The 26,096-nt window shown below is 38.2% G+C and overlaps 1 protein-coding gene across 5 annotated transcripts in view; it reads right to left on the reverse strand.

Annotated features, from left to right (window-relative positions):
• Positions 1 to 26,096, reverse strand: part of LOC306984621 (putative E3 ubiquitin-protein ligase HERC1) — a 65,144-nt gene that overhangs the window by 35,905 nt on the left and 3,143 nt on the right. For 4 of the 5 annotated variants that reach the window (XM_079586129.1, XM_079586128.1, XM_079586127.1 and 1 more), the window contains exons 2-30: positions 21,939 to 22,905; positions 20,551 to 20,646; positions 20,207 to 20,392; positions 19,039 to 19,350; positions 18,649 to 18,745; positions 18,106 to 18,249; positions 16,925 to 17,052; positions 16,669 to 16,813; positions 15,684 to 15,855; positions 15,183 to 15,317; positions 13,463 to 13,628; positions 12,129 to 12,254; positions 11,693 to 11,914; positions 10,479 to 10,631; positions 10,145 to 10,277; positions 9,747 to 9,938; positions 9,343 to 9,555; positions 9,064 to 9,237; positions 8,368 to 8,479; positions 7,855 to 7,981; positions 6,904 to 7,075; positions 5,280 to 5,577; positions 5,115 to 5,193; positions 4,949 to 4,997; positions 3,640 to 3,878; positions 3,308 to 3,505; positions 2,958 to 3,078; positions 1,710 to 1,950; positions 1,245 to 1,399 (exon numbers count right to left, since the gene is read on the reverse strand). In XM_079586129.1, the coding sequence (XP_079442255.1) occupies positions 1,245 to 1,399; positions 1,710 to 1,950; positions 2,958 to 3,078; positions 3,308 to 3,505; positions 3,640 to 3,878; positions 4,949 to 4,997; positions 5,115 to 5,193; positions 5,280 to 5,577; positions 6,904 to 7,075; positions 7,855 to 7,981; positions 8,368 to 8,479; positions 9,064 to 9,237; positions 9,343 to 9,555; positions 9,747 to 9,938; positions 10,145 to 10,277; positions 10,479 to 10,631; positions 11,693 to 11,914; positions 12,129 to 12,254; positions 13,463 to 13,628; positions 15,183 to 15,317; positions 15,684 to 15,855; positions 16,669 to 16,813; positions 16,925 to 17,052; positions 18,106 to 18,249; positions 18,649 to 18,745; positions 19,039 to 19,350; positions 20,207 to 20,392; positions 20,551 to 20,646; positions 21,939 to 22,871 (5,518 nt within the window). In that variant the 5' untranslated portion in view covers positions 22,872 to 22,905. The remainder of the gene's footprint in view (positions 1 to 1,244; positions 1,400 to 1,709; positions 1,951 to 2,957; positions 3,079 to 3,307; positions 3,506 to 3,639; positions 3,879 to 4,948; positions 4,998 to 5,114; positions 5,194 to 5,279; positions 5,578 to 6,903; positions 7,076 to 7,854; positions 7,982 to 8,367; positions 8,480 to 9,063; positions 9,238 to 9,342; positions 9,556 to 9,746; positions 9,939 to 10,144; positions 10,278 to 10,478; positions 10,632 to 11,692; positions 11,915 to 12,128; positions 12,255 to 13,462; positions 13,629 to 15,182; positions 15,318 to 15,683; positions 15,856 to 16,668; positions 16,814 to 16,924; positions 17,053 to 18,105; positions 18,250 to 18,648; positions 18,746 to 19,038; positions 19,351 to 20,206; positions 20,393 to 20,550; positions 20,647 to 21,938; positions 22,906 to 26,096) is intronic. The other variant, XM_079586130.1, reaches the window with a different exon arrangement.

The raw sequence follows: 26,096 nt of genomic DNA on the forward strand, positions 1-26,096 counted from the left end.
CAAAGAACTATAATTATCTTGGTGTTTTACTGGACTCGCATCTCACATACCAAGAACATATTCTCAAATTAACAAAAAAGCTTAATCAGAAACTCTATGTTTATAATAAGATAAGGTCGTATCTCTCTTCCTCAATCTCTGAAATTTACCTACATGCTATTGTGTTCTCAACAATGTCTTACTGTTTGCCAATCTGGTCTCTCACTACAAAGGACATTACTGAACCAATAGCACGACTATACTACAGAGCACTCAAGATTCATAGCAACCTCCCAAGATGGTCTCATCATTGCAATGCCCTAACTCATACAAAAGCTTTGACTTTCCAGAATTATATAAACAGCCAAGCCATTACAGTTTATTTTCAGATTCAAAATAGCACTTCACCAGCACTTACAGATCTTTTTCTAAAACACAGGATGAGACCACAACGTCTCACTAGGTCAGTCTCACAGGAACTCATTCCAATCCCCTCATACAAGAATAACTATGGTAAGAAATCCTTTTTCTATACTTACACCAAAATTTGGAATGACATTCCCTATCACATACGACCATTATCATCCATCACACATTTTAAAAAGTCATATGAACTATTTCTCCTGGATAGTCATACTTGCACACATTCATTTGTTTATAGATTTGTCTTTATGTATGTTACTGCTGTATTGGTCTGTACTTTGTTCAGTGTATACTTATGTCTCGTAAAAAATGTATTGAGTTTGTTCATTGTTTTATGTTGCTGCAGAACAGGAACCTGCTGTAAACCAGTTGCTTAAACTGAGCCAGGCCCGTTTGACGGTGACTTAACTGTTACTTTTAACTTTCCTGTATAATAAATAAATTAAATTAAATTAAATCGTGACACGGACGACTGGAGTAATGATGCTGAAAATCTCACAGCCTCACAGGAACAAAATACTGCTCAACAAGGCTGCATTTATTTGATCCTAAAACCTGTACTATTGTGAAATATTGTTATAATTTAAAATAACTGTTTTCTGTTTTAATATATTTTAAAATTTAACAATATTTCACAATATTACAGGTTTTAGGATCAAATAAATGCAGCCTTGTTGAGCAGAAGAGACATCTTTTAAAAACATTACAAATTCGCCAGAGTATATATATTTATAAATATATAAAATAAATGTTATATGAATAAACAAGTCTGTTGAAACAGTAACGACTACAGTAATACTACATTAAAGAAGACGTAATCTTGTGTTGTAATAATGACTCACTATCTCGTTTGGATGTTTCTTCTTGGATGTGTTCTGTAGAGTCACTCTCTAGCACCTCCTGCTGGTGGACTGCATGTAACAATCCCTGAAGCTGCTGGCTCATTACATCCATGAGAGCCTGGGACACGTCCAACGGCAAGGTCTCTTCACAGGAACTAGAAAACACACACACACACGTTAACTGCAACTGTACAACCTGGATTATCTGTAGCCATGTGCTGAAGCATGTGGCCACTCATTAATGCAGAAGTAATGTTTGCTGATACTAAGACATTTAGATGAAATTCTGTTTTGAAATACTACTTTCTATACTATGCAAAACTGTTGCATAAAAGCAATATTATGATGTTAACATGAAGAATGCTTTGAACGTGATTATCTAAGGCAGCAGTTTTCAAAGTGTGAGGGCATATTATGGGAGGCGTTTTCTCGTTTTGTATTTAATTATCTAGTTTATAATCTCACCTGGCCGCTATGGCGAATATCTGCAGGAGTCTGGCAGCGGCCAGCTTCACCGCCCCACCGAGCTGCATGTGACCGGACATGGAGGCGGCCAGCCAGCGTTGGTTCACCAGCACACAGGTGTTGTCAGTCAGTGTGGACAAGATCTCCAGCACACCACATTTAATAATCACTACAAGATCCACCGGCTGATAGTGAAAGTTCAGAGCAAAGACTGTAGCTAACAGCAGGTGCTGATAAGAGCCTGAAATGAGACAAATATATGTTAAATCACTACTTAATTAAACTGGTGTATTACTAGAGTAATACTGTGGCAAACTACAAAATCCAGTCAAGCTCAATTTTAACCACAAAGAAATTTCACAAATGAATGTCATTGCCCAGTGTTGAATTAATGGGCAGTGATAACAATAAAAACGAAACAGTTTAAATATTTTAAATAAGAAAATAAAAACTAAATTACTATTAGTAATCACTAATACTATACTATTATTTTTAGTTTATTATTTATAATTTGTATGAATATCATCAAGGTACACTGTAAAGTACAAGATAGTTCATTTAAATTGAGTTAATATTATTTACACTGTTTGTATATGATCTACTCACAAATAACAATAATTAAATATAAAACAAATACAATTAAGTAAAACTAAATTAAGTAAAATTGCAAATAAAAAGCATTTAGCTTAAATGTAACCAATATTATTTACATTATTTTTATACTATTTATTTATATTGCTACTTTGAAAAGTAATTTTAAAAATGAAGTATTTATATATATATATATAAAAATCTATGAAACGATACAAAAAAAAAATGTTTTTTTCTTCTTCTTCTTTTCCGATAAATTCTGCATGCGTGAATAAAGGCCCCGATATTCTAATTTCGCTTGAATAATGAACTGATGTGACGTCATTTAGAACAAAATCAGGCCGAAACAAACTTCGTTTGGAGTAAAGCTGCTTGTTTTTAAGCAATCTATTGTATAAACTGCTATATAAATAAATGTGGCAGGATTTTACAAGAGTGCCGAATTGCAGAGCTCATGCAAACATATCCACATTACTATGATCAGATGCTTTTCTTATGTTTTATTAAAAAAATTCAGCAGTGTGGGCGGTGTCGGATGTTTGATAACAGTGCCGATATATATCTGCTCACATATTTCGAACTTCGTTTTACCCCTAACCGGAGAACGAAAAAGAACTTTGCGTGAGTATTTTGGGGGCCTTAAGAAGCATTACCCACCTGCTTGCTCTCTCTCTAGCGCCACCTTCTGTCTGAGCACACGCACCAGCTGCTGATAGAGCATGTGAGCTGCAGACTGTAACTCCCTCTGAACACTGATAGGAGCCGACTGAGTCCCAGCCTACACACAAAAACACAAACAAAGTCATCTAGACACCTGCTGCAATCATATTTTAATACGATTTAAAAAAAATGTAGTCAGTCAGGTCACACAATTATTTTTGTTTTGATTCAAACTAATTATCACCTCTATAAATGGTAATTAATATTTCTTGCACTCAAAATTAAAAATAAGCATGATCTAAAAATGAATGTGTATTCAGGCTGATGTCATTAACAGCATGTCTTACAGTATAATGGTGAATCTTGTTGTTAGAAGCCACTAGACTGCCGGTGATCGGGGCTCCCAGGCCAAAGCAGCCAGAGAGGAACTGCAGCTGCACTGACTGCAGGAGGCCTGGGAAACGTGGGGGCGCTAGCGAGCTGACACTCTTTTCTTCCATCTCTGACAGGAAGGAGGAAATCTGACACAAGGCCTCCAAACGCACCTGGACGGAGGGTATGAAAACAACTGTAGGTCTACATTACTGTGTGAGAATATTACATAACTGTTAATACACTTATTTCTTCTGAACTTTAGCCAGCTATTGAACATAAAAATGATCAGCCATGGCTTTCCCACCTGAGCTCTTTGGTGTTGCTGTGCCATGGCTACAGTGATGGCTTTGGGGTCCGCCTGTGTACCTCCATCTTTGTCCATCAGAGAAGAGGTCCGGAGGAGGCTCCCACACAGGAAATGGAAGACCTGGCCCAGGATGGTAGTGCCACCTCCGCCCGGGCACAGCATGGTAGTGGGACTGATGCACTGCCGCAGTCGTTCCCAGGCATCTTTCATGATGCCCAAAGAACAGAGCGGAAGCCCTAGCAAGGAACAGGGCTGATTAGCTCAGAGATGTGATATTTAAGATAACTCAAATGTATGACTCCAGTATATATGAAAGGAGAGAGAGAGAGAGAGAGAGAGATGTCAGACATGTGAGAGATTGAACATGTAAAATCAGATTAGATGTGTGAGATCAGATTGTTGACATTCTTCTAAATTCTTCAGAAATCAGAAGAAACGTGAGATCAGGCAAGCGGGAGGGAGAGATCAGACAGGTGAAAATTAAAATGGGAGAAATCAGATATGAGAGATTATTCTTTTAAGAGATCAATTATGTGGACTATGAGTAAAATGACTCAGATCAGACATGTAAGATGTAAGATATGTGAGATCAGACATGAGAAAACAGAAATGAGAGATTATTTATGTGAGATGAAACACATGATATATTGAAAAATTAGAGTTAAGATTAGACAGGTGAAAATATTACATTTGACAAATCAGATATGAAAGATCAGGCATTTAAGAGATCAATTATGTGAAATCAGACATGTAAGATATGTGAGATCAGATGTGAGGAATTAGAAATAGGAAAATATATGAGATGAGACACGTGAGGAATTAGAAATGAGAGAAGACCGGTGAGATGAGTTATTTTAGATAGGTAAAAGATCACGCATGCAACAAATGCACTGTGTGTGAGATCAGATATGTAAAATATGTAAGGGACAGATGTGAGAAATCATACATGTGAGATCAGTTATATTAGATATAAATTAGAAATGAGAGAAATTAGAAAAGTGAGATCAGACCCCTGAGATCAGATGTCAAAAATCTAACGTGATATCGGACAGAAGAAACAAATGCATTGTGTGTGAGATCAGATATGCAAGATGTAAAATATCAGACATGTGAAATCATACATGCAAGATCAGATATGTGAGAGATCAGATATGTTGGATGAGACATGATATAATACAAGAAATTAGAAACACATAAAAACGGGAGATCAGACATATTAAAAATCAAATCTGCAACAGATCCAATATGTGTGAGATCAGACATGTGAGATCAGATGCATACTTAATATGCTACTATATACACTCACCCATTTTATTCTTGAATGACCCTGAGGAGCTTTTAGACTGATCTAGTATCTTTAAAAGAGAGACGAAACAGACCACAGATGAAAAAAAACAAACAAACAAAAAGACCCAAACAAGATATCAATTCATCAATATTAAACTAGGGGGAAACATGGGATGCATAAATACCTCTCTCTCACTGAATCTTCTCTCAGAGGAGGACTGTAACTCCATCTTGGTTCCTAACGCCTCATAGTAGGGTGGAGATCTGTGGAGTGAGAGATATGTTTCACAGTAAATTTATCCCACCCGTATGTGCAAGCAAATGTTCTGTAATTGTACTCAAACGCAGACCTTGCCAAACTGCTCTCAGTGGGCGTCTGTGACGACACAATCTCCTCCTGCCAAGCAGCCCGGACCCCCAGCAGAAGGAAGAGGCATCGGGAGACCAGCAAGTGGCACGCCGCCGGGAAGGACAGGCCTTGGTCACTGGTGCTGTGGTGGTCCCAGGGCCGCTGGGGAGGCTCCCGGTCTGGCGTTCCTGGGCTCTCAGTGCTGCTGGGTAACGTGCTAGTGCCAGACGACTCGTACACAGTCTCATTCTGTTGGAGCTGCATGGCCTCACGGGTGGCCAGGAAACACTGCAGCACCTCTGCAGGGAACATGCAAACAGTTTGCAATTACACAATACAACACCAAAGTATTTTAGTGCAAATAATGCCACATATCAATCACAAACATGACACATCTACACTGTAAAAAATTATAGGCTTTGGATAACAGGTAATAATGCTGTCAATTATGTTCAGTTTCTTGCACATGCCGATAGTTTGGATTCATAAGAACTCAGTGTTTCGTCAGGAGCCATGGGTATTAACTGTTTACCCGGCCATATTTTGTTGTATAAATATCTGAACATGAAATATATCAAAAGAAAGAACAGACCCTCTGCTTTTCTAGCTTAATGCATTCTTCTTTTTTTATCAACACTTGAATGTGGGTAAGTTTCATAAAAAAAGCAACATTTTGAGCAAAAAGCTGAGAAAAAAATAGTTTTTGTCAAAAGCTACATCCAGATCGGATTCAGAATGATTATCAAAACATAGATGTAGCAGATCGAGTCCATCAACACCCCCAAAGCTTCACAGTCGTGTAACTCATCCTGGATTGACATTTCATTCAGTAACATTAGGCAGTTTTGATTTATATGCTGTTTAATGTTGATGATCGCGTTATTTCACATATGCATAAGATTACAGTACATGTGATATTGCTTGTTTCTGCTTCTTCATCACATGTGTTTTGATCAGGAGATTCAGTACTCTTTCAGAAGACGTGTCATCTTGCCCCCCCTACCGTAAATAAACGTACAGTATATACCGGAATTTCCGTCAATGGTGGGGAAAGAGTTCATTTTGTTTAGCCTGTATTTTTATTTTTTACTCTCAAAGTGACAATTGACTTGCATGATATGAATCACCAAGGACCATGGTTTTAGCTAAAAATCTTATTCACATTTCTACTGAGGAAAAAAAAGACACCTACATCTTGGATGGCCTGGGGGCGAGTAAATGAGCAGCAAATTTTCATTTTTGGGTGAACTATCCCTATAATTCAATGTGTTACTTGCTGTTTGTTTGCAAGTTTACTAGCAATTATTGAAAAGTGTTTCAAAGTAAATACTGTGACAATTTGTTTCAGTGTAATGACAACACAACCTTAAAATGTTAAATATAAAATGAAAGAAACAAAAGAAAATAGGTCTCAAGATGTGAATAACTGAGCAAACTCCCCCTAGTCATTATAGTCAATACTTACTCTTCACTTGTATAAAAAAGAAAAAAAGAAAAACCTATATATTATTATTAGAGTGCACCACAACACTGAGATTGTAGAACATGCCTTTTTCTGAGACAAAGATTTGTTATATGGACGAACAGAAGCACAGAGGGAAGAGCACAGAAAGCAGCGAGTTTACCCGGCAGGTACATACTGCTGATGCTGGGCGTCTCCTCCTCTAGAGGATCTTCCTGGTTGTGTTCAGCTGCATGGGGCGTCTGGCTGCTGGGATCGGTGTCTCTTCCCGTCTGCTCTCCTGAGCTCCCTGCCTCCTGCCTCTCCTCACTGGGGCTCTGGGAGCCCAATGAAGCCTGGAAAGGACCAAACACAAGGAGGAACAGTGATCATATTAGTTAATGTTATTTTGTTCCTGGTTTCATGAATTTGTTTTAGAGGTAGGGAAAATTATTACATTACAAGTTTATGACAATTGTTTTTCCTAAAGAATAAGTTCATTAAATATAAATATAAAAGACAAATATATACACTAATGTTCAAAAGTTTTTTTTAATGTTTTTGAAAGAAATCACTTATGCTCAACCAAGACTGCATTTATTTGATTAAAATATGTTAAAACTGTAATATTCTGAAATATTATTACCATTTCAAATAAGTTTTCTATTTTAATATATTTTGAAATGCAATTTTTTTCCTGTCATGAAAAGGTGAATATTGAGCATCATTACAACAGTCTTCAGTTACATGATCCTTCAGAAATCATTCTAATATGGTGATTTGCTCCTCAAGAAACATTTATTATTATCAATGTTGAAAAAGTTCAACTTTACTGATAATTGTAATCAATTTAATGTGTCCTTGCTAATAAAATAATTTACTTAAAAAAGGGATGTCTGGGATTTAAGATATAAATAAATAGGATATGTATATAAAACAAAGACATGTTATAACAAAAAAATGAAGAAGAAATATTTATAAGTTTGCACTATTTCTAAGTCAATAATTAAACATAATTTGTGACATTAATCATGTGATATTTCATAACTTATGTTAATGAGTTGACATTTAAACCTGGGACATTTAAACCCTATTATATATAAATGAAATGTGATTGTTTTTTAATGTGTTTTACCTGTTTGGTGGTAGTTGTTGTTTGGACGCTGCTTGTGTTTCCTATGCTCTCTTTATAGGACAGCAGAGTGCTGCGGATTTTATACACCACTTGATATATTTCAGTCAGCACCTCACAAGGCTCATATCTGCAGTCAAACACACACACACACACATTAATGGACTGTTTAAATTATTGGTTCATCCCTGCTGCTGTCCAAACACTGAGGAAGGTTTATCTGGATTCATGACTGTCAATTCATATTTACCAAACTCTCACTCTCACAAATGAGTCATTATGGCTAAGGCATTTATCATGTGAGATTTCACACAGCACAGAGAGAGACAGGGACTGACACTTTAATATTCACATATAGAGCCATTCTTTAAATAGAGCATATATTCATTAAATCTGGGTCATCTTATTACAGAGTTCATTACACTATAGCATAAGTGAGACGTGGGGAGGTAAAGGTGTAAAAAAAGAGATCTATGTAAAGAGAGAGATAGAGGCTGAGGTGTGGATCTCACTCACTTATCCTGCCAGTAGGCTTCATGAAGGCCAGCGTGTTTGAGCAGAGCGGCCAAACTACAGCGACAAGCCATCTCTAACAGAGAGTCTCCCACTGATCCACTACTGTCCCAGTCTATAGAAAAACACACACGTCAAGGTCCATTTGTGAACATGCACATGATGACAGAGCTTATTGTAATCTGAAATTACTGACTCTTATTGGTCAATTGCAGCATTCTGCAGTCATTTTTTTGTAAATGACTGCAATGTTCTAAATAGATTTCCTACATAGCTATGTGAGGTTTGTTTCTCTCCTATTACTTTACAGTGTCTTTCTGCTCAATAATAAAATACTATAAATGTTTAATAAAAATAAAAAACATTTAAATATTTAATTAATTACATTTATAATATATACACTGAACAAAATTATAAACGCAACACTTTTGTTTTTGCCCCCATTTTTCACGAGCTGAACTCAAAGATCTAAGACTTTTTCTATGTACACAAAAGGCCTATTTCTCTCAAATATTGTTCACAAATCTGTCTAAATCTGTGTTAGTTAGCACTTCTCCTTTGCCGAGATAATCCATCCATAATGCTGCAAATCTGCACAAGTGGTGCAGAAACTTAAAAAAGGCAGTAAATTAATATCTTGCAATATTTTTTACCTTCTTTTCATATTCTATCAACCTTAAAAAATCCTGCCTCTCTTACCTCGATTCGCTGCAAACTCCTTCATTTTCCTCCAGAGGGCGCTGGCTGGTTCTCGCGGGGAGCCGAGGGCGAGTTCCACTAGCGTTGTGTTCTCTTCTGACAGGCACAACTCAGCTATTCTCACATCCCCACAACCCACGAACACGGCCTCAGTCAGCCAACCCATTGCCCAGTCTACAGAAACATAGAGGAGTATTTATTTATTTATCTATATTTATGCATGTGTCTATGCCTTACAATACAAACAAGGGCTGCTGCCCCCTGGTAGTAGGTCATTACCCAGCTGCTCAAAGTCAATCTCCAGCCCGTTTCTCAAGAGTGGGTTACACAGCCAGAACTCTGCCGTCTTCTCCTGGATGGAAGGGGGCTGGCCCTGCAACATACCTCCCAGGCAACGGCCAATGGCAAGCGCTACAGACCTCTCCAGGTCAAGAAGCCACGCCCAGTCATCGGATTCTGGTGGCAGAACTGGCTCAGAGGTTTCTGATGCTTCTGTAACAGGAAGGAAGGGTGTGTAATTAGCAGTAATGTGAGCGTCTCAGTAAATTTCTTCTCAGTAAATTTCTTCTCAGTGTATCACTATGATGATCTGACATTTGTTATTGAATACGTTCTTTTTGAATCCCAAGCAATCCATTAAGGTATCTGAAATGTTTACAGAGGATGACAGAAATTTGACTTACCATGTGAGGTTCCTTCCAGCTCCATGTTCTCCAGGTGTGAAGTGTTGGGCAAGTAACAGTTGAGCTCGTTGAGATGTTCAAGCAGAGTGAGCAGGTGAGGGAGGAGGGGTTTGACAACAGCCAATGGCAGCAGGAGCAGAGAGTACATCACCTGACACAGCAGACTGCCCGCCACTGAACCAAACAGCACAGCTGAGAGAAAAAGACAAACAACTCAATACTGGATGGATGGATGCTTTGCACAGTAAACCCCTGTTAAATAAAAACATGGTTTGGTTTTCCCCCCTGCCGTTACCGAAAAACATACCGTACCGAACCGTAATTTTTGTGTTCCGTTACACCCCTAATGGATGGATGGTTAGATGGACAAATGGATGGCATGTAATGTGTGTTCTTACTGTGTAGTTTCTTGATGACGTGTTTGTCCAGTGTGCTCTCCTCTAGCAGAATGGTGGATCTCCTGAAGGTCTCGGCTGCGTATGGCAGCAGCAGGCACAGGTGCTTATGTAGCAGCACTACGCTGCTGTCATCCTACACAACACACAAGCAAAACAAAAACATGTTCTTTAAACACTTATTATGCAGGCTGAATAAAGCATCTTTGACTAAACAGTCTGACACAACGGAATTTTATTTCTTAAAACTACAATCCGTAACCACTGGAACTGGCAGCCTAAGGGAGGGAGGTATCATCATATGGATCAGGTTTTAACAGTAAAGGTGGTGTTGTACCTCAGTGCCTGTGTGGATGTAGCAGTGGGCCAGCAGGTGTCTGTGAAGGGCTGACAGCAGGTGGTGGAAGTGTGATGGAGCCTCAGTCTGTTTCTGGGACTGACTGGACCGCTGTTTATCACTGTTCTTCTCCAGTTCACCAAACGCACGCTCCTGTGTGTACAACAGAGTTAATGGAAAGAAGAACATGTCATGAATTGTGTTTTGATTGCTAAAAGTTTCCCTAATTTCATATTTATCCCAAAACACCTGAGTTGATTGTCCATTTACTACACAGGTGTTGAAGGCAGCCAGAGAGGAGTGTAAATGAATCAAATAAAATTATTATTATTATACACTACTGCTCAAAAGTTTTATTCAGCTAGGATGCATTAAATCGATCAAAATTGACAGTGAAACCATTTATAATGTCCCAAAAAAAATATATTTCCAATAAATGTTCTTTTGAACTTTCATTTCATCAAAGAATCCTAAAAATCATATCACCGTTTCCACAATAATATTAAGTAGCATTTTCAACATTGATAATTAGGAAAAAAAAAAAAATCTTGAGCACTAAATTAGCATGTTAGAATGATTTCTGAAGGATCATGTGACACTGAAGACTGGAGTAATGATGATGAAAATTCAGCTTTGAATCACATGAATACTACCGGTACATATTTAAATATATCAAAATAGAAAACAGTCATTTTAAATGATAATAATATTTCACAATATTACTGTTTTCACTGTATTTAAAAAAAAAATCTCAAAAAAATGCAGTCTTGGTGAGCGACTTCTTTCAAAATCATTTATTTTAAAATCCTACTGAATCCAAACTTTTGAACAGTAGTATATATTATAAATTATTATATTAAATATATTATCAATTATATTTTTATCTATATTCATTATTATTTATATATATTAAATGATGCTAATCAGCAAAATTATAGGATAAAAAAAAAATGTGGTTTTCCAAAAGTCAAATTGTTCTAATGTATGGGACGAATGTCAGTTTTGAAAGCATATTTCCTCTCCTAAACCAGTACAGGAAAAACTTAAAATCATGAAGTCCATTTCCAAAATATCTTTAAAAATAAAGAGGGAGTGTCACAAATGAGTATGCTTACTTAATGCTTTTTTTTTTGGTTTATTCTTTAAATTAAATTCAAATTAAACCAAGGCTTGGAAATAGAAATAATCTTTAGTGTCTGTCAACCTGGACTGACCGTATAGAACCCAATGCTGAGCAGCAAGGTCTTCAGGAGGACCTCGGCCAGGTGAAGGTGGTCTGGAGCTTCTGAACTTGAGCTAACACTTCCTGTGGGGCGGTCAGGGGTGGGCGGCAGTGCCAGACCTGCACTAAGCTCCCCAGGCGAGCTGTATCCCAGCAGGGACGCCACATGACTCTGTTCCTGCAGGCTGTTCAGCACCATATCCAGCTGTAGGCGCTGTAGAACGGGAAACCGTAATATCACTGAATAATTAGCAAACATTTACTACAATACTTACATGATACGGTAAAAACAACTGGGGCGCAATGGAACGGCAGGGGTTGAGAGACATCGTTTTAACTTGAGTTATATTCATTTGAGGGCTTTTCTCAGCAAATGTGGATATATGCGCGTAACAGACGAAACTTTGACAGTGTTTGTGTATGAGTACCTGTCCTTTAGACAGGCTTTCCCAGCTCTCCGGGCCCTGAGGTAACAGAGAGTGCAGCAGCTCCGTTCTCTCCCTGAGGGGAGGCAGCAACAGAGATGCTCCGATGGACAGCGTGCTCATTACAGCCTAAACACACACACACACACAAACAACAATTAATTACCATGGTGAAGGGAATGACTCATATACTGGCATCCTGACAGATGACTCAGTCGAAGCGGTTACACTGAACTTATGAAGGTTGTGAAAAGTCGTGTCCCCTGCAAACTCCCTCGAAGAGAAAACAGAGCCACCGATTCCATCATCTTAGTGTTTTTAACATGTGGGCACAACTCCAGCAGCATATGTGAGCATTCTGATTGGCTGGAGTTGTTTACTGCTGTGTAAGCCAGACAATATAGCTTGTACTGCTGGGAGTGTGTTTTCATGAACATAAAATATGTATTGAGATTTTGCATTTAAAAAATGCTAGATGAAAACAACCAGATTTTAATATAATCCACATAAAAAATGAAGTTGACTTGAAGTAGATAAGTTTGTTTAAAAGTATAATAATTTGAAAATATATAATTCAATATGGGTAGTAAAAGAGTCAGAGTAGATTTTACAATGACTACAACTTACATTTCTATTAGTATTTTAACACCAATTTCCACAGAAGATAAAGTTTAGTTCTCTTGATCGCAAGGTATGGAAATGCTCTTTATTCACATTCTTTGATGAAAAAATTGCTACTGACAACTAACATATGCCTTGCCAAGTATCATTTTCCAAAGAGCACTTTCTGTGAGCTTTACTATTTTCATGTAATATGAATTTAACGTACAAATACTGTTCAAAAGTTTGGGGCCGGTATATTTTTTAATGTTTTAATTCTCTATTTAAATTCTCTTTTGCTCACTAACGCTGCAATTGTATGATTAAAAATACAGCAAAAGTAATATTGTGAAATATTATTACAATTTAAAAGAACTCTTTCCCATTTTAAAATACATATTAATATAATAATATTTCTGTGATGGCATATCTGAATGTGGGATTCTTTGATGTATTGATATATATATATATATGATATATATACTGTATGATATATATGATATATTGATGAATATAAAGGTCAAAGTCAAAGAAACTGCAATTATTTGAAATTGGAATTTATAAATGTCTTTACAGTCACTTTTGATCAGTTCAATGTTTCCTTGCTGAATAAAAGTGTTAATTTCTTTAAAAATCCCAAACCTTTGAACAGTAGTCTTCATCAAATGGATTACATGAATGTACGTGAATTAAAAATATAAATGTATGCAAATAAAGCTCAGTGTTTGATGGCAGACCTGTTGTATGGAGTCTGGTACATTAGAGTCAATGAGTCTGAAGAGCAGGTTCCTGAGGGGCCGACCCTGAGCACCAAGCACTGTGGCCCCTGTTCCCCCCGCGTGGGCCAGCGACAGGTGGATGGACAACAGTTTCATACACAACAACACAAACTGGTGATGTTCCCTGGGAAAGAAACCGAGAGGGAGAGAGTAACAAGTTTAAAGATGAGAAGTCTAAAGTGACCTTTACCGAGTGCCAGGCCATATGCTGCTCTGACCCCATCCCTGTGGGTATGAAGATGGTTATGGGCTTGTGCCAGTTACCCCTGTGGCTGTGTGTGTGTCACATTCCTGTTATATGAATGTCTTTTAGCAGCTGACGTTGACACAGATAAACCAGATTTCTTTCTGCCACAATGCTAAGGTGTGTTAGGTGGATGCTAAGGCATTGCTATGCAGTTGTTTTTGGAGGTTGCTATGTAGTGACCCAAGGGAAAAATCCAAAATACATGCAGAAACTAAGAGGCTAGAGTTAAAGCGTTCATATAAATCAGAATGAGCAATAGTAACCATGATGCTTACCTTTGCAAGCGCCACTAAAAAAAAAATAAAGATGCCTAAAGCAGCATATAAAGTGTTAGGGTATTCTGGGAGCTTCCACATAATGGGATCGTTAAGACATTTGACACACTCTCTCTCTCTTTCTTTATAGATACTGCTGCAGAAATAAATGTTCTGACCTCAAGGTCAACATAAATCACTTATCATCTTGTGGCCTCTGCAGGGAAATATCAGCGATATTATATAATCTGTATGACAGCTCTTATGTAATCTTAAAGCTTGCAGTCTACAGCTGTAGACTACTGACATCTGACATTGCAAATGTCCATGCATCAGATTGGCATGCTTTAAATATCCATCCATATCAGGGTTATTATTGTAACTGAAACTGAAACTAAAACCATTAAAATAAATTCATTACTTGAAATAAAATAAACGTTAACTGAAATAAAATGTATATATATAAAAAAGTCATTTGTACCAAAAAAACAAAAACTGACAAAAATACAACAAAACAAAACTGAAATTAAAATGAAAGAAAAATAAACATTAAATCTAATTAAAATATTAATAAAAACTCTAATAGTATCTCAATGATACTAAAATAACACTGATCCATATATCCATATATCTTCATTCATTTTATAAAGTAGTATAAAATGCACTTTTAAACATTAAATTAAAATATAAAAATTCAACAAACTAAAAATATAAAAAAGTAAATAATTTAAAAAGTAAAATCAATTAATTAAAGATTTTACAGTTAATGTTAAAACTAAAATAAACTGATTAATAAAAAATAAAAAAGTATTAATGCCTGCTTTCTTTTTGTTGTTTATTTTCCACATATAAATCCATTGTGAATTTAAGCATGTGTGTTGCTTCCAAGCGTTTCTCGTCAAATGACAGGTGTCTCAGGTCGCCCGCCACTGTGCACAAAGACCCCTGGATGGTAGCTGGTTATAATTTCACACCATGTTTCTATCCATCTATCCACCAACCTATCTACGCATCTACAAGAGTTGTTGCACATTTTATGTTTCTAAAACAGCAATATCTGACATTCCGTGCCTCTATATACATTATACTGTTCAATCGTTAGTGGTTCAAATCACAATTCACAGGACATCATTTGTAACCTAGGTGGTTTGGTGCTGGTCCAAGTGTGTGTATTTACCTCTTAGAGGGGAAAGGTGCAGGAGGTGTGTCTCCACTGATACTATCACAGTAACGCTCCAGGAAACTGCGCAGGTACGTAAATGTGCTCTCCTCAAGATCCACACAAAATGGCCTGTGCCAAGCCACCAGCTGCCTGCCACACACACAAGACACAGATAATTCACATTCAGTCATGCCATGTTAAGTGAACATATTTGAATAATGGAAAATGGAAATGCGATTGCATTAATACATTAGTGGTGAAACTCACTCCAGATGGAGCGATACGGGTTTTGATTTGTTAGACGGATATGAGAACGTTGTCGTTTCCTGTGGGCTCAAACTCAGTTCAGGACAAACTGCTTTTGGTTTGAGTTTAGATGAGGAAGTGAGGGCTTTTTATTTCCATTATCCACAGACAACGAGGGACATAAATAATGAAATACTGTACATGCATTGTGGAAGCCCCTTCATATCACTCCTCACAATAACTGAAAAAGGTCTTTGTGTCTCTCCTCACCTGTCTGTAGGAACTGCTGTCCAGGCCAGGCTGTGGGACGTGCCTGCAGTGATCTGCTGTATGGAAACCCCTTCTAGACCAATCACCTTCTTGGGTTTGGTGACTGGCGTTGAGGTGTGGCCCTGCCCACACTGGCCCATGGCATTGTTGCCCCAAGCAAACACTTCATTTTCTGTAACAAAAAAAAACAATAAAATTGCATAAGCATTTTCGTGAAGAAATAAAATGAATGTGGCATGAACCTGAGAATTTCATTCAAGTGAATAACAACTTAGATTTGGTTTCAAAAGATTTGGAATGTAGTGCATAAGTTGTATGGACTATTCCAGTCCGTTTTGAGGCTTGAAAGCATTATTTGCCATTCATTGTGTTTATATTGAAAAAGAGTACCGGTGACTAGTACGGCTCTTCAAAACCCTCTTTTTGTGTCCCACAAAAGAAAGAAATCGAAGGTTTGGAAAAAAATGAGTATTGTAATTGTCAACTATTAAAAATAGCTTTCTATTTTTATTTCTATATTTCTTTATTTTTTTATTAAACAAAATGTAGCCTTTGCAACTAACAGAAATAAGTTTAAATTGATGTACTAAAATTTCTAAACTAAAATGAAAATAAGTTAAAGCTATATAGAAATAGCTAAAAATATAATAAAAATGACAAAGGCACATAAAAAATTAGTAAAAAAACTAAAATTTAAATAATAAAAATATATATACTGCATACTGTATATATACTGTATATATAGTAGAGTTCATTCAAAATATTTATAAATATAATAGTATAAAATTACTCATTAATTAATTTAATTTAATTATAAATACTGTTAACAACACATACAACTCTGTAGACTTAGTTTGGAAAAAAAGTTGTCTAATAATATTGCAGACAGCTAAATTTGCCTAGTGGAGCAGAAATGACATATTTCAGGTTTTTTTATCTTATTTAATCCTATTTTTTGTTTCATTTGTTTCTCCATCTCTCTCACCGTGAGACAGAGCGAGACAGTGGCTGTCTCCGCAGGAAATGTCGATGACTTTAGTGATGCTGAGTTCCTCTATCAACCGAGGTCTGAGTGAGGTGGTCTCAGACGAGCCGCAGCCGAGACACGAGCCGCAGCCCCACGCAAACACCTGCATCGCACACACACGAGAGCATAGAGACACAAGCATTTATAAGGGTGGATATAACGGTACATGTTTACTCAGTTCAAGTCTGTGGGATAAATGAGAGGCTGTATATACCTGGCCAGCAGATGTCAAAGCCAGTGATGACTGGCTCCCAGCACACACTTTTCTGATAATAAAGCCATGCAGGGCTTCTATCACTTTAGGCCTGTATACACGGTTTGTGTCCCCATGTCCCAGTTTACCTGTAACACAAACACAGAAAGAATTCCCTCTGACATGCAAAACAGTAATTTAAGGTGTGTCAAATTTAGAGGTTGTGCCAGTACTTGCATCAACAACTGTCTCTATATTTCGCCTTTATTTCAAACATGTTTAAGCTTGTCTGTGGATATTATGTCTGATAGTGCTGTACTGCAGAATTTTTCTTGCTCTACTTACGAAAAGTGAGCGTCACTATGTCCTACTCACTCTGGAGAGCAGAAGACAGAAGAATGTGTATGTGCACATTGATTTTGATGCATAATGTTACCTGAACAACTGCTGTAAACTGTGTATAGCTGTTAAAATTGTTGTGGCAAATAAAACTTGAGTCAAATATTCCCTCTTTGCATGCCATTCAAATTGTTCAATTCATGTGGGGGAAAAAGACACAAAAATCTATTATCACAGATGGGTGACTTGGGTGAATTTTGAAATAAGAGACCAATTGATAATGGATGGATGGATGGACTACTAAATTAACTCGATAATTAAATAATTAATATTTTGAATAAATTTGTATCTATATATGTTAAGATTTTATTAAAATAAAATTACTTCAGTCTTCATGAAGATTTGAGGATTTTCAATCACCAAATAGTAAATTGACTTACTAAGAGAGTCTGTACACGTTACTAATAGCCTTTAAAAGGGCTCTTTGCTAAAGGATGACTATCTTACATTTGTCTGGTGGTAATGTCTCTATGAATTCACTTCAGCGAGATGACAGAAAATGTTCATGAGAAATTAAATTATGACTGATTTTGGTGCAAAATGTGCAATGTTTAAATGCTACATACGCATATGATATGGCCACTTCATCCACCTTATTTATAACTTAAATGTGTATGGCTTTCACTGTCATTTGCTTCCAGTTATTTTAGCTGTACAAAACAGCTCATTATGCTGCTTGATATTGCAAACTGGCATTTCTTATATTACTTTAATGTACTTATATTTATAAACCTAATCAGAAGTCTCGCACATTCACAGAAAAGAAAAACACATTGCAAAATAAGGTGGATATGAAAAATTACCATTGTCCCCTCCTCCAAAAGACCAGACGATTCGGCCATCTTGAGCCACAGCGATGGTGTGGGAGCTGCCACAGGCCACTTGCCCGACCCCACTGATGTCCTTGACCAGAGTGGGCACGTTACGACTGTGACTGTCGCTGTGACCTACATGACAGGCAAACAGAGTAAAAATAAGACAGACACAAACAAGCAGAACTTCTGACACAACAGCCTGACTCAGTCTTGTCGACTGCCTGACAAATTATTTGTCTGTGGATTTAAAAAAACAACAACCTCTGTGCACAGCAGTCTTTCGAACCATTAAAACCACCTCACAGAGATCAATAGTGAATTGTATTTCACTGACAACACTACATCTGAGAACATATCCTCAGGTCTCTGTCTGTCTGTGTGTGTGTGTGTGTGTGTGTGTGTGTGTGTGTGTGTGTGTGTGTGTGTGTGTGTGTGTGTGTGTGTGTGTGTGTGTGTGTGTGTGTGTGTGTGTGTGTGTGTGTGTGTGTGTGTGTGGTGATGTCGAGGGCCTGTAAGAGGAGAGTGATGTACCGAGTCGACCGAAGTCGCCTTCCCCCCAGGTGTACAGCTCTCCGTCATTAGTCACCGCAGCACTGTGTCTGTATCCAGCAGACACACACACCACCACCTGCAATACACATACAGGAAACACGCACACTTTCACAAATGCAATGATAACACACAAACTAGTTTCTTACATTTTCTGAATAAATATTAGTGGTTGCCAGGGTGTTCTGGGATGTTTAGGCATTTATATGCAGTTTCAGGTCATGTGGTAGCTATGGAATTATAAGTAATTACCAGAGTATTCGGGGAGTTGCTTACTCACCCAAGTCTAAAGAGCCCAGGCAAATACTCTGGATAAGACACGATTGGAAAAAAAGCTACATTCTGCATGTAGAAAACATTATTTCCTCTCACCTTCCCTAAAAGAGGGCCCTGTATAATCTTAGGGTATTTCTGCGTGGCGCTGTTCCCGTGGCCCAGTTTGCCGTAATCTCCGTCTCCCCAGCTGAACACCTCTCCCTCTGCCGTGACGGCCAGCGTGTGTCCGTCTGATCCCTTGGACGATGACACCTTCCTCATGGTGCGAGGCGGTTCCAGGACCAGCTTCTTAGGCATAGACTGGTTATTAGAGTCTCCCAATCCCAGACGGCCATAACTACCCTTCCCACAAGCCTTCACTGCACCATCAGCAGATACAGAGAATGTGCAGTACTGGCCAGCCTCAATCTGCAGGTGGAAAAAGAAGAGCACCATTTAGAGCGGAGTGAATTCAATCAACTGTGATCGAGGATGCCTAAACTGGATTAGTGAAAAGGCACAGTTTATTAAGATGCGGCTGCTGTTTTCTAAATTGTATTCCTCAATAATAATGAAAAGACATGTCTGTATTAAAAAGCAGAGACTGTTGGGCCTGGATGCTACTCCAGATTAGATAACAAAACTTTCCACAACACATATTCTGTTAGAGAGGAAACTATCGGTACAGATGGTTTGCTATTATTTCTAATAGTAAATAAGCCTAACTGCATTATAAACATATACTGTAAAAAAAAAAAAAAAAAAAATCACTTCATGTTGCCTCTAAAAGCTGTAATTAAAAACGTAAAAATAAATAAATATAAAAAAGAATTCAGACAGTAAATTATGCATTTCTTGTCGTGCAACTAATATTTTGTCATTTACACCGTCTAACTTTTTTCTGTCATACTGAAAAGAGGAACCAAAGTGCTCAGTTCCTATCTACTTGAACAGTTTAATATGCTATTCAAATGTTAGCTTGGTAAACTGTTTATAAGACACATCTGCCATCCATAAAATCTGACAAAAATGCTTATAAAGCTCATATTAGACTGCAAAACTGTCAATCTAATATAAATGAGCCCAGACAGTGCCTTTACCAACAAAATAATTGGCTCTTTTAATTAAAAGCTCTTTTGTATAGGATCTCTCTCATCAAATGTTTCTTCGAGTGGTCTTTCTTTTCCTTCTCATGCTGTCTCTGTTGGGAACTAATGTTAGCTTCATGACAGCTTCCAGTTATTTGGCTTTTCATCACACTTGAGTAACATAAACCCACACACACCATTTGTGCATCGCTGAAGCCCTGAGCCAGTTTGGGCTGTAAAATCTTCTCCAGCGTTCCCTCGGCGAGCTGATGGCTGCTGTTGCTACCCCACACGTACACCATGACGGCGTCGTTCTCCGACCCGGAGGAAGAGGAAGAGCCCGTGTTACATGAGCACAAGCAGTTAGAGGCCAGGGTACAGATCTACAACACACACACACAGATTAAAGATTTATTCATGAGAATAAAGACTCATAGAGGCCAAAGTCTCTCCAACTTGGCATGCGAGATCTTAACACCCTAATATAAACGGCCTATATTGCAGTCTGTGAACACTTATAGATTTATTCGCACAAACACACCTCTTCAAAAAGGCAAAGAGCAACATGCGAGAGGCTGCAGAGTCCGTCCGCATCTTTCTTCAGCACCTGAGTATTGACGGATTCACCACGAAAAGCCTGTAAAAACAACAAACAACAAATTAAATGCTACAGTGGATCTTTCAAAAAATAAAAGGTACTGTAGAACCAAAAAAAACCCTGATAACATACATCTCTTTTTTTTAACTCTGACAAAATAAAATGCTGCATTATTGCTTGAAGTCACAATGAAATGGAAGTAGTGACAGATATTTTCTTCCATATTATGACATGCATCAGAGTGAAATAAAAATGGGCGAGGACTTCTATCAATTGGCTATTGAATGAATGGAGGCTGAATGCGAGCTTGCAGTCGATAGCAAGAAACGGGTGGTTAAAGCGTTTGGAAGTACAACATATATCACCAAAGAGAAGTCTGTCACTTCACAGGAAGATCAAATTAACAGCATGTATTTATGTTTTCAAATTTTCCATTCAGATGATCAATTAAAGGATTTGAAGGCAAGATGAAACCGAATTAGCAACCCATGTTCCACTTCTAGCAACCCACTTCTGTAATTGATTCAAATAAAATATGAATTGATAAAACAACATGTAGAGTAGGACTTCTGAGGTAAAAAGTGGCCTAAATGCTAAGGTTTGCTAAAACGCAACATCTAAATAATTGATTGGCTATTTGGTTAATGTAATCCAGTGGACAAGCAACCTAGGTGACATTATCATGAAAAGAAAATTGGTTCATTATATTTTGACTGAAGATTACGAAGATTGTCTCAAGTCTCGATACTGCCACCAATGTGCTTAACCAGCTAGATTTTCACAGAACAAATCAACTTTGTACTCTGGAGTAGGGGAATCTATAAACAAACAGTTGCTTCAATATGGGGAACAAGTTCTGCTGAACTTCAAGCACAAAAGCCTTGAAGTAGACATATTTCCCATTAATTAAGACATGAATAAATAAAAGCATGGCAGGTCTGGTGTGGCTCGTGCAGCTTTCAGTGCTGGGAAGTCGGCCAAGAGCTCCCGGTCAAATGAAAGCCACAATCTTATTTAGAGCAAGGAAAAACGTTTGAGCCATTCCTGCCCTCCATGAGAAGAATACAGAATAATGGTATACTACTCTATGGTGCTAATGTATTAAAAATACAGTAACAATTAGCAACAATGATTTTGTTTTAGTGCCGAGGGAGGGATGAACAAATGGAGGAAGGTGTTAGCCTAGCCTCAGTTCCGTAACTCTATACTCTCTCTGCGTGCAAAAGAGGCTTTCTATACTAGTGCCCATTACCCATTAGTATTACTGTATATTACTTCACTTATGCTATTAGCATGACCGCTAGGTCAACCGCATGGTGTAGGGAACACACCGTGTGCTGGCGCATTTGTTGCAGTGTTTGATGGATCAGCTCGTAGCCCACTCCAACTGTTTCAGAGGTGGTGGAAGAAGCAGAGGCGGCCAACGCCACCTCCACCCACTCCAGAAGGAAGCGCAAGGACCCTCGTTGTAAGGCTAGCGAGAGAAGGAGCTCCAGGGCTAGCCTGCGACCCGCCCGATCCGCCCCGGACCCGCTGACAGCCGTCTTCTTCAGGAAGTCTCCAACTTGCGCAAGACAGTCGAGCCCCACTGTCGGGATCTTGTTCTCGTTGGCCAAGGAAAGAGGAGGCAGGGCGGCCAGGACTGAAGACGCAGTGGCCAATACCTCATTGCACAAAGCGACATCTGGCGGGTTCTCAAGACGCCCCCGTTGCCAACTCTGCCTCAGTAGAGCAAAAAGGAGACTTAACCCAGTCCGGACACCCATTTCGATAAGAACGTCCGTGCCCGACTTTGAACGGGAACTGCCTGTTGGCCACGGCTCAGACACTGACTCCAGAGTGCCCCCTTCTGCACTGGAGGATGAGGGCTGTGGGGGGAGCGGCGCTCGGAACCGGTCATGATACTTGCTATGGAGGGCGTAGAATACCCTCTGGAGGATCACCAGCCTGTGGTGCAGGGATAGGGCAAAGGGGGTCCTTGCCAGCATGCGGTGGGCCAGGCATCGTTGACTGTGTAGCAGCGTGGATAGATATTCCTCCTTCTCCTCCTCAGCACTGGATTCGTACTGGAAGTCAGGCAAGCGTGGACCCATTAGATCCTGCACCGGCTGGGCCAAGCCCACAACCTCCTTGTTGTAGAGCAGTTTTGCATAGAGAGCAGCCGCTCCGTGCCGTGTGGCTGTCTGAACGCTGTCCTCCGCTGCCCAGGAGCTGTTCAGGTGCTCCTGCCACTTGAGCATCACGTGTGTCTGAGAAGGCACCATCACTGTACATTATTCACACACAAGAGGCACATAGCTGGAAAAGAGAAAGAAAGAACAAAAGTAAGAGACATTTAAAAATAGTGTACAACAAAGAATTTTAATTAGGATTGTGTATCGAGAACCGGATCCAAATTTCCAAGAACCGGGGATTCGATAAGACACATGCATTTTGATTCCGTTCAACAATTCCTGTTCACATTTCAACAGGATTTTAATGTAAACAATAAATGTAATTTAAATAAATTCTAGGACCTAATAGATTTTATTAAATTCTAATAAATAATCAAATTAATAAATGTAAATAAATAATCTACGGTAATCAGAGTTTTTGTCTGAACTAGCAATTCCATTCATAATGGAAACCAGGACATAACCTACCACTGTAGGCATTTGGGGGGCATCTCTCACCCATAATATTCAGATTATTAGCCAACCAATACATATGTTTATTACAATGGTTGATTACTAAATTATTATATTTGGCCTCCCACAATCTAGAACATGTTGTTATATCCTTGTCAGAAACAGACTACAAACCGCTTTCCCCCCAAAAAAAGACGTACATGTCTTTCCTCTAGAGCCTCTCTGAAGGAAATTTATTGACAGACTGCACTTGTTTTCCTGTCGGGATGTAAGATATGTACGAGAGAACATATGTAGAAGGGAATCAAGGTCATATTCCTGAGGCACGGTTTCATATAACATGAGGAACACATCAGTTTACTTGCCGAAGACAACAGTCATGCATTACAGATTAATTAGCAAATCACTGACCCCACCATATTTGTGACTCAATAATCAGAAGTTTTAGACTTCACCCTAATGTGTAAAACTGATTACAGACTCCAGCGTCTGTAACTAGCCAACGAATAACCTAATGAGAGGTGACGTTTCTCCTCTCTGGGTCTCTTTCCAACCTAAGAGACAGTTAGCATTCATTTGAAGATAACAATGAATGTACCCACTTAAAAACTGTGAAAAAAATAAATAAATTATGTGATGTATTAGCTCAACCTATACCTGTAAACTCCAGTTAAGATGGAGGCATTTTTTTTATTCCAGCATTCACTTTTTATTCCTATCCTTTTAATTTTATGTGAGAATTGTACAAAAACGTTCAAATAAATCACGTTGTATTACACAAGCATATAAATTCAAGCTTGGTGAGCGACCATGTGAGACTTCTTTTAAAGTCCACGTGAACCAGAAGTTGCAAACGACTTTTCTCAAGTGTTTCCGAGTGAAACGGAATATTGAACAGAGGGCAGGGTTTTACTTTAGCGCTCCTCCTCTCCATCTCTCGCCCATAGCAGAGTAACGGTTTGAGGGGAGTGGTTAAGCGTTTAAGCAACCCAAGCCGTCAAACCGACGTCATCAGAAAAAAGAACCATTCCAGACCGGAAGTAACTTTTCAGACTTTGATTAAAGATTACCACGGCAAACAATTTTTTTTCTGTGTATTAACTTGAACGGATTAATTGTTCACCACAAGACTAGTAATATCCGCTAACAAAGTAAATAAGGTCAATTTTGATTTCATGCCGACTTTAAAAAAAAAAATGTTTAAATCTCACTGACCCCATACTTTTGAACGGCACCCTGACTATACATTATCTTTTACTTACCACACACTATATTAACTTGCACAACTTTACCAAAGCTGTGAAGAGGGATTACTTGCGTTTTTGAGAATAAAAAGAGGAAATGAGGAAACTTTGGCGGTTAGGATGAGAGACGTACTCATGATATTTTTTTTCTCGGAAAACATGATCATATGAATATGAAACCACAGTAGCTGTTCAGTCAGTATTGACTGACATGATTAATACTTGGACGGAAGTATGACTCAGATTTAAAATGAAAATCCAGGTCTAAAAACCTGAATGAAGGAATTGAGCCTGGGAATTGAGCAAGCTGGACGCCTGCCTCCATCTCTGCTTGAAAACTCTCACGTCAATGAACCCAGTGACCTTCTTGTCACTTTGAGCAAGTTACCACCACTGCCCGTTGGTTAGTGTCCATGAGCAACATGACCAGCACTTCCACGTCTGCCCACGGTCTTACAGACCAGAATGTATCACCTGGCAACCTCTACAGTTTCACTATGTATAAAAATAAAAAGGATGCTTCTCAAAGCTGCTTCACAGTTATGTGGGAGATGGTGTGGGACCGAGTGTCACATTCCCCAGGAACTCTGACTAATCCTGCAAAAATCATGACAACAACAAGTCCTTAATGTGGAGGACTACGTAAAGAGACGCTGAGCATATACTCTGAGGTGTTTACCACTGACATTGGCGTGAGCACAATGCTATGGGTGTAAATATAGACAATCTTAGGTTACACGTTACTATTAATAATGAGAAAGAGGTAGTTATGCACCCAAATAGTAATTTTAGATCATGTTTAAAAATAGAGGCAGAGAACATGCAGTTTTAAACCAGTGTTGATCTGATAGCTCATGGGTGTGCTTTCCTAAATAAAATGGAGGACAAAATAACTGTTGGGTCATTCCTTCGACGAAGTTCAGATTCATGTCCACATGTCTACATGTGTTGGATAGTAAACTGACAATTTTTAAATATGAAAATAATATTGGTTAGTTTTTTTTCAAATGCTTTTGAAAGAAGTCTCTTGTGCTCACCAATGCATTTATTTGATGAAAAATACAGTAAAACAGTAATAATGTGAAATATTATTACAATTTAAAATACCCGTTTTCTATTTAATGTATTTTAAAAATGTATTTATTCCAATGCAAAGCTGAATTTTCAGCATCATTACTCTAGTCTTCAGTGTCACATGACATTTAAAAAATCATTCTAACATGCTGATGTTCTGCTCAAGAAACATTTATTATTATTATCAATGTTAAAAACAAATTTAAATTTGTTCAAATTAAAATGAATAAAAAATTAATTTGGAAATGTGATGCATCATGTTCAGGATTTGTTTATGAATAGAAAGTTCATAAGAACAGAATATTGGACATAGAAATCTTTCTGACCCTAAACTTTTGTATGGTAGTGTATTAGCAATCATTTTTAATTACTTTGGTTTGAGAAAAAGAAAAATATCTACTGATCTTTCTTTGGGAATATCGTTTTAATTGGCGATCAATCTACAGGCTTTTCTGTGTCCTCAATATCACTGTCCATCCTGTTAGTCCTTTGTAAAATCCCTTTAACTAAAAGCCAGCTCCTTAATAACATTATCTTCCAGGTA

Source organism: Phoxinus phoxinus (assembly GCF_949152265.1).
Source record: "Phoxinus phoxinus genome assembly, chromosome: 17".
Taxonomy (NCBI): domain Eukaryota; kingdom Metazoa; phylum Chordata; class Actinopteri; order Cypriniformes; family Leuciscidae; genus Phoxinus; species Phoxinus phoxinus.